The sequence below is a fragment of the Littorina saxatilis genome, linkage group LG7, assembly GCF_037325665.1.
Source record: "Littorina saxatilis isolate snail1 linkage group LG7, US_GU_Lsax_2.0, whole genome shotgun sequence".
Classification (NCBI taxonomy): Eukaryota; Metazoa; Mollusca; class Gastropoda; order Littorinimorpha; family Littorinidae; genus Littorina; species Littorina saxatilis.
Window position 1 is genome coordinate 28946297 of NC_090251.1, and position 9335 is coordinate 28955631.

Here is a 9335-nt window from a genome sequence, read left to right on the forward strand (position 1 = left end):
CACACACACGCACACACACACACACACACACACACACACACACACACACACACACACACACACACACTTCGGGGCTGGACCTAGTGTATTAGAGTAAGAGGGAGAGGCTTCCAAAATTCTTAGCGCATAACCACTTCATGTCCCAAATAGAAACTTATTCTGGGAACACAAATAGAAACTTTACTACTTCCAAAATGTGGCAGAGTAAAGGGGCTTGCCAGGGGGTATGGGGGCTTCCGGAACGCAGGACCATCCCCCCCCCCCCCCCCTCGTGCCCCTAGATCTAGGCCTGCACTACTTACAAGATGATTATGCACGCGTAACAAGCATAGTTCCCAGAATAGTGCACGTTAATTTCCTACTCATGATCTTGTGCATGTAAACAGATCTATCTGTATTCGTGTTTATTCACATAAACACGTGAATCCTAATCGCAGACAACGGAGAAGTTGAAATCAACCCTCTGCGGTACGACCCAGCGTATCTCCGCAGCAGACTCATCAACGACTCCAGCGACAAACCCCGGTGTCTGACCTTTGACCTTCGCCTGCTTGACCCCCGTCACGTGACGATGGCAATAATTATCCACGTGGAAGGAACAGCGGCGACTGTTGCGCTTTGGAATTCCACATCGGCTGAGAGTGTTGGTACAGAGTGGCGTCACGTAGCCTTGGGCTTAAAAGCAATTCAGCCGTTCTGGGTGAGGTTTATTTTTTTATTATATTTTTTCTCTCTCGTTGATATTACCCAATATTGACGGACTGTACGTGTGATGATATCTTCTGCTATGGTCTGTTGAGACTGCAGTGATATCAAAATCGAGACCGGAGGTCGAGATATTGATATCACTGTCAAAACAGACCGATAGCAGAAGATATCATCACACAGTCCGTCAATGTTAGATATATTGCTATTTTTCTGCAAATGTTGTATTCACTGTAAAGAAATTACAAAAGAATTTGTCTCAGTTTTGGCTGTTCCATATCCCTCCCTCTGATTATTATTTCTTTTTGTTTACTCTTTTCTTGTACTTTTCAGTATTTCTAAATGTCTTTTCTTTCAAAAAGTAATTAGTCACTTGCTCAACTAAATTCTGGGATAATTACATTTTCATATATATTTGTTTGTTTTAAGATTTAGGTGTTTTTGTTTTTGAAGTGGGGAAGCAATAAAGAGGTCGTCGATATCAAAACTGTCGTCGATATCACTTTTGCAATGAGCTCAGTTTTGCCCAATTGACCAATAGAAATCTACGTAACATATGAAATAGCAATATAGCTCTTTTAAATGAGCGCATTGGCCGTAGTGACCAACCGTGATAACAAAACAATAACAAAACAAGTCGCGTGAAGCGATATAAAAACATTTAGTCAAGCTGTCGGCATCAAAGTAACAGATTAACGCAAAAAAACAGTCATCGCCGAGACTATCTTAAGATAGTCTAGACTAACCACACCGAAAAAACGAGACGGGTCACGCTCGTCTCCGCGAAGCGCGCAAACGCAGTACTTATTAAAACCTATTTTCTGTAATTCTGAGCACATTTGTATAGTAAACATGACATATGTGTATGTTTTTGAAATCAGGAGAAATTGCGGAATACGATGCAATCATTTTTAAATCTGTTAGTGAAAATTCGATTTTAATGACAACTTTAATGAACAAACTAATTAACTAGCTAATGTTTACGCTGCGAAGCTGAAATTGAATCCCATAGTCCAGACGTCGTCGAAGATTGCTTGACCAAAATTTCAATCAATTTGAAAAATGAGGGCGTGACAGTGCGGCCTCAACTTTCACAAAAAGCCGGATATGACGTCATTAAAGACATTTATCGAAAAAATCAGAAAAAACCGTCCGGGGATATCATACCCAGGAACTCTCATGAGAAATTTCATAAAGATCGGTCCAGTAGTTTTCTCTGAATCGCTCTACACACACACACGCACATACATACACACACACATACACCACGACCCTCGTCTAGATTCCCCGTCTATGTAAAAACACAAAACTAAAGATTGCCTCACATTGCCAATGATTGTCGACAAGCAAAGTGTTTGTTTTGGGGATGGTTAGGGTTTGCAAATCATTAACAATTTTCCTTCAAAAACATCCACACAAAGAACTTTTGAGGCAAATTTCGTGTTGGAGTTCCATTCTTGATACAATTGTTAAAATAATGCTCTCAGAGATACTAAAAAAGACTTCGACGTACGCTATCTATATCTCTGATTGTACGTACGTATTCCGCTCAACAGGTAGAGGTCGTCGGTCAGAAATATGGCTGGAACTACTCCATCAAGCTTCGCAACCTTCATCTGTTGACCTCGTGCACAACGCCTTTGATTGGAAATGCCTCGACTGCATCAACAAGACCAAGACCAAGACCAACATCAACATCAACATCAGCATCAGTATCTACATTTAGAAAACCATCCTCGACAGTCATGGAAGTTACAAGTTTGGCGAACACTCGACTGCAAGTCGCAACCACTGTTGTACAATCAAGAGAGACGGCAACATCAAGCCCTATGCCAGTGGATTTAACTACGGTTATCCCTAAAACATCTGAATTAACAGGGTCGCCGACTGCCTCTGGTAAGTACGAATTATTCATTAATATATATTTAAGTGACATACGGATTGTTTTTTGTCTTAATTATTTCTTTAAATTTTGCGCGCAAGCCTTTCTTAACACCTGAAGCTAATATTGTATGGTAAAAGATACTCTGTTCACATCATAAAAGGAATAGTTGGTCAAGGGATGCTCTGGCCACCTCCGAATAAAAAGAAGATATGACCGACCTATGACTGGATAGCCCGGTTCCTACACCTCTTCCCAAACTAACTTGTAGTTTTCATTATTTTACAGGAACTGATCGAGTGTCTACAGGCATGTTCGACTGGACTGCCAATGGCTGGATTCAGTGTAAGTTTTTTTCTCCTCAAAAGATCCTGACTCCTTCAGGTTTTTCACTAAGGTTACTGTTTTCACTTTCTGATTCTACTCTATACATCAGCATTTCATTTTTTACTCTGACGAAGCTTCAAAGTTACCAGATAGATAAATGAATTAATAGTTACATTAATATTTAACCACACAACTAAAAAGCAATCAATCAATCAATCAACAAATCATTACATCAATCAATCAATCAGCAGGGCCGGACCAAATGAGTTGTAAGGGGGGGGGGGGTCCTCCTTTTTTGGGGGGGGGGGCAAATCAGCGAAGTGGCGAAGCCACAAGCGCGCGCCTGCAAAGCAGGCGCGCGAATTGGGGGGGTCCGGGGGCATGCTCCCCCGGAAAATTTTTGAAAAACGGTTAAAATCTGTGCAATCTGGTGCATTCTGGGCCTTGTTTTGAGGGTTAAGAGCAGCATTGTGATAGGGGGGGGGGGGGGGGTACCTTTTTCTCATCGGATTTCACATTGAATAAAATTTGTTAGAGACACACACAAAATTTATTTTTTAAAAAATTTTAAAAAAAACACTCAAAGCAAGGTACATGCTTTTTCCAGGGGTGGGGTTCCGGTACCCCTGGAAACCCCCCCTTGGGTCCGGCCCTGATCAGTCAATCAATCAATCAATCAATCATCCAATCAGTCAATCAATCAATCAATCAACAAATCATTGAATCAATCAATCAATCAGTCAATCAAGCAAGCAACACATTCAGCTGAGCACTGACCAAAACTTATGAACACTTTTTCCGAAATAAAGCAATCATTTTACGCTTTACATAGAAGATAAGTTTTTACATCTGTCTGCAATGGAGAACTTACACTTGTGTTGACTTATTTTACTACTTTGTTGCTCTTGTTTTCACGCTTTGTACAATACTCATCCACCAGATTGTATTTTGTTTCTAAGAACACGCTTGATATACACTCAGCCTGCTGTGCTCAATTGCTTTGATATCACGTACTTTGCATTGTATTATTTATTTAGTTTGCCAATTATTTGCTTTAATCACTTAAACTAACTTTCGTGCGAACTACATGACGTAGGCTATGACGTACGTATTGTATAACCGAATCATGTTGCAGACGCCAGGGGGGACGTCAAGGACATCGAACCAATCAGAACCCGAACAGCCATTTTAACGAGCCGAACCCTCAACGCGACAGGAAAAACAGAATGTTTTAAGTTTCGTTACCTGATGACCGGACAACACAGCTGGCTATCGGTCACTGTGAAAGAGGAGGGTCAAGGTTCTACTGAAATCTGGATTTGCAGAAATCACTCAGCCGCTGGTGGTGTTTTGAACGAAAAGTTCATAAACTTTACAGCAAAAAGTGAATTTCAGGTAAGCTGTGGTCAATTTTACTTGATCAGGTGCTGCAATAGGCAAAATCAGATTGCTTTCTAAACCAGTCCGGGGCGGGTGGCGGGGGGCGGGGGGCTGGGTTCCTGAAGCCCCCCTCCCCCATTTCCTCAGCAAATGCACCTTCTTTTTCTCAAAGAAAGACCCCAAATACCTATTTCAAATGCTAGATTTCAACAGCATCTGAGGGGCCTTGCCTGACCAGTCCCTGTACCCCGGCCTGATCTTGGGAGCCCATCCCTCTCATACACTAGATCCAGACCTGCAGTCAAACAGACATAGATTACCCTTACTTATTTACACTTCGATTATATGATCGTGTTTGTATGTTTCCTTGCATTAGCTCGTTCAATATGTTTTTGTCTGATACGGATAATATTGCAAAATCGCGTTTGACATCTCGTGACGAATACATAAAAGTAATATATCGAAATGACCCACTTTTTATAGCTAGAAATATAAAGAGCGTACGTTCTTCAAAAATAAGCCGTGTTGTCTTGCTTCAGATACAAATCAAAGGCCAAAAACAGTTATGGAATGACCAGGTCAGTGTGGGAGGGTTCCAGCTGCTGTCAACACCATGTCCATCTCAGCTGACCTCCACGACAATCTCCTCTACATTGGCGTCATCTACGACTACATCAACAGCATCACAGAGGACGATAACTGCCTCTACACCACCACAAACAACGGCCGCAGTTCTGTCGTCTGCAGCGTCAGATACAAGAGGAACAGTTGCAGTTACCATGGAACCGGAACTGGCATCAACAAGGGAAGTGAGTGATACAACACGTACTGCTGTGCCGAAAGTTTCCACTGTATCGACGACGTCAAGCACAACAGCAGTGTACTCTCAAGCAACAGATCTCAAATCGTCATCGCCGAGCGGAACTACACGATTCATGTCTTCATCGTCGTCGCCATCGTCATTGTCAACCCCCATGCTCTCCTCCTCCTCCTCGTCTTCCTCCTCCTCGTCTTCCTCCTCCTCGTCTTCCTCCTCCTCGTCATCATCATCATCATCATCATCATCATCATCATCATCATCATCATCATCATCATCATCCAGCTTTTCTTTTCTGTCGTCTTCTACAAAAGCCACACAAACAACAGCTGCGTCACCATATTCTTCTTCGGGGAGTTCAACTTTGTCCCTGAAATCGTCGCTACCATCATCATCATCGTGGTCATCTCCGTCGTCGGAGACAAGAACGACATCAAATGTGCCTGCGAATTTTAATTTTAATGTTGGGACAAAGCAGTTATCAGACGCTGGTCTTGTGGTTGGCGTTGTCGTCGTCGTTGTTGTGCTCATCGTCGTTGCTGTTTCTACTGCCGTCTTCATGTTCAAAAGAGGCTACAATGTCGTCTGCCTCAAGTACTTGAGGTGATGTTTGTGCTCTTAATGTTCATTGCTATACTCGAAGAAATTATGTTGTTAATTATTTAGATAGTTAGTTAGTTAGTGGGTGAGTAAGTTAGTTAGTTGTAATGAATGTGTGTGTGTGTGTGTGTGTGTGTGTGTGTGTGTGTGTGTGTGTGTGTGTGTGTGTGTGTGTGTGTGAATGGTCTATCGGTATATATTGTCTTTCTTTTGATGCAGTATAGTGAAAATTGTATATTTTTGTAGCTCCATCTTTCTCGTCTTTTGCTGCTTACACACAAAAAATCCTTAAGAGAGACACAGAGTCTTCTGGGAAAATGCCCTCCCCCCGTATCTCCCTCTTACCCTCTTCGGCCCTTCCTCCCTCTCTCTCTCTCTCTCTCGTCTCTCTCTCGTCTCTCTCGTCTCTCTCTCTCTCTCTCTCTCTCTCTCTCTCTCTCTCTCTCTCTCTCCTTTCACCCCCGAACAAAATTAAAACATTTTTGTTAGCAGAACTCTGCAAAATCCTAGCTGAGTATTGAAATATCCAAGGAAATGATATTCATGATTCCTTCGTGACGTACAGATTCCGAGATGACCAGGAGGCTCTCGAAGTCAGTTTCCATAGCAACGCGCTGGACACACCATCCGATGAAACAGACGGAAGTGAGTAACCCTGATTTGGTTTTTGATGGTTGATGTAGTCTAAAGGGGGTCTCACTCACAGCATAGGAAAGCGCGCACGTAGAAGCAACGGCAATGTTGCTGTTGTGTAACCGACAAAGTGATGTCAATCAATCAATATCAATATGAGGCTTATATTGCGCGTATTCCGTGGGTACAGTTCTAAGCGCAGGGACTTATGGGTTTTTTTTATGCAATTTATATCGCGCACATATTCAAGGCGCAGGGATTTATTTATGCCGTGTGAGATGGAATTGTTTTTTACACAATACATCACGCATTCACATCGGCCAGCAGATCGCAGCCATTTCGGCGCATATCCTACTTTTCACGGCCTATTATTCCAAGTCACACGGGTATGTTGGTGGACATTTTTATCTATGCCTATACAATTTTGCCAGGAAAGACCCTTTTGTCAATCGTGGGATCTTTAACGTGCACACCCCAATGTAGTGTACACGAAGGGACCTCGGTTTTTCGTCTCATCCGAAAGTGATGTCAACGTATCATTCACAGTTTCTGACTCGTTTGTCTTTGTCTTTTGGGGGGCAGGTTACACACACGCTCATCAGAGTGCTACGGTTGAACGATCTACAGAAGTTGACATCACTCGCCAGCCTATTGTAGAAATTCGACGTCACCAAGGAAACACTGCCGTCATGTCTTCAGAGCAGTCAGCACCCAAGATTCAGTCGACGGGAGATTCCCCTGTTGACATAGGGGCAGATCCGTACGGTTTTGTTGGCTTTCCTGCATATACCGACCTGCCGCACGGAACGGGCAGCATGCAGTTGAGTAGTGACTCTCGTAGTGACTCTCGTGGACTTCGTTTCATTCCTCCAGAATCTGATGAGTGTGACTTAGACGGCTACCCTGGAACAAGAAGTGGTGTGCATGAGTCATACCTTGAATTTGGAGCAGCAGCTGCCAATGCCCGGAATGGACGAAGGGACAACTCAGAAGCCTAGGCTATGTGGTCTCCGATTCGTCCGTTCCGAATCTGATGACCTTTGTGACTTAAAGACAATGGGACAAGAATCGATGTGTCTGAGACATGTCGGAAAACGCTCGGAATGGACAAAGAGACATCTCAGAGGCCTAGGCTAGCTTGTCGTGTGGCCTCCGATTCGTCCGTTGAAAACTGACTGTGACTTGGAAGACTATGGGGCAAGAATCGATGTCAGAGACATACCGGAAACCTGGAGGCCCCCAAAACGCCTAGAATGGACGAAGAGACATGTATCTCAGAAGCTTACGCTGGTTGATCATGTGGGCTGCATGACTCGAGATAATGAGACAAGAAGCGACGTTGCCTATGCACGAGGTTGTTCAGCGGGTTAATGGACAAAGATTCATCTCAGAAGCCAAGGATATCTGAGCAGGCGCAATTCGTTTCGTCACTTTACAATCTGATGACTGCGACTTGGATGACTATAGGATGAGAAGCCATGTGTCTGAGCAGCGCAATCATGATTTGGTGGCTCAACGGATTACGCTCGGAATGGACATATATATAGACATCTCAGAAGCTTAAAGCAAGATGTTGCTGCCTTGGTTTCACCCCTTTAGAACCTGATGACTGTGACTTAATTAGAGGGCTGTGGGACAAGGACAAGGAGCGCTGTGCCTCACACTATGATATATATAGCTGGAATTTGACTGTGCAGCTGGTATAGTTGACGAAGAGCATACATGTGTGCTTTGTTTCGTCCCTTCAGAATCCGCTGGCACTGTGACAAGGATGAATGCCTCCCACCCTCCCAGAATATGGTTTTAGAGATCCAGCATGTTACGCTTAGAAGATATAGATCTTAGATGCCTAGCTGAGCGCGTGGACTTCGTTTATGCACAGCACAAATGATGGAGATTTCAGTCAGTTCCTGCAGTTTGACCAAATCTTTGAGTGTGTGTTTGTGTGTGTGTGTGTGTGTGAGTGTTTGGAGGTGTCTTTTGTGTGTGTTTTTACATTTGGAGAAGTTTTGAACAAACTCTCATCATTCCGAACACACAGTGAAAATCAGTGAGCATACTTTTCAGTTTTACCCACAAAATATATACAAAGAACATAATTTTTGATGAACTTTTAATCTTCTCAAACACCGTGAACATTCTCAGGTAATAATAATAATAATAAATGAGCATTTATATAGCGCAACATCATAACTTTACAATTATGCTCTTTGCGCTTGACACATTTAAAATTAAAACACAGTTATACAAGCATTTACATCTACATTCATAGTCAGCAACGCTTAATTAAAAGCATACACCATCAAACATACATTACAAAAGATTCTTCCACTAACTAAGTAATAAAAAAACATGAATAAAATAGGAAGTGAAAACAAGGAAATAACAGCTGAATACCCTTAATCAAACAGAACATGTTATCAACAATACTGAAAACAGCACTTATTCACATCAGAACATGAACAAAACAGGCTAGTAACTTCAAATCATTCAAAAACAAGAAACACTTCATTCATACGATTCGGTAGAATATGACACATGCATCACACCATTAAAGTATTTACATGTATCACAGCTCACCAGATTTGCCATTTTCCTATCAAAAACACCACCCGTACCATGAAAAGGGGGAAGGCCATGACCTAACATTCAAAGCTACGTTGTGCTGACTGAATGTTATGACTGAATGGAAAATTTCCTAAATAAATTATCATTTAATTAATATACTTACCCGAATCACATTAGCATTGAGTCACCTGAGATGCTTATCACTGAAAAACGCTTACCCGGCTAAAGAATTTAAAGGGAAGCAACCCCATCACCAAAACGAAAGTGAAAGTAGCGTTGGTAATGGGCCAGTACACCGGGAGTTACCTCCCATACGGGTGTATGCCACGTCACTTCCTCTAGGAACACGTGCCTATTATCATACGGCTTTAAAAAATCTTAAAACCATAAGCGGGGCAGGTGGGAGGGAATACAGTATGTGAT

The 9335-nt window shown here is 42.6% G+C and overlaps 1 protein-coding gene across 1 annotated transcript in view; it reads left to right on the forward strand.

Moving 5' to 3' along the window:
* Positions 1–8217, forward strand: part of LOC138971103 (uncharacterized) — an 11298-nt gene extending 3081 nt beyond the window's left edge. Inside the window, exons 4-10 of the mRNA XM_070343723.1 lie at positions 438–700; positions 2262–2601; positions 2876–2932; positions 4050–4309; positions 4834–5714; positions 6277–6356; positions 6927–8217. Coding sequence (XP_070199824.1) covers positions 438–700; positions 2262–2601; positions 2876–2932; positions 4050–4309; positions 4834–5714; positions 6277–6356; positions 6927–7342 — 2297 coding nt within the window. The 3' untranslated portion in view covers positions 7343–8217. The remainder of the gene's footprint in view (positions 1–437; positions 701–2261; positions 2602–2875; positions 2933–4049; positions 4310–4833; positions 5715–6276; positions 6357–6926) is intronic.
* Positions 8218–9335: the final 1118 nt, after the last annotated feature.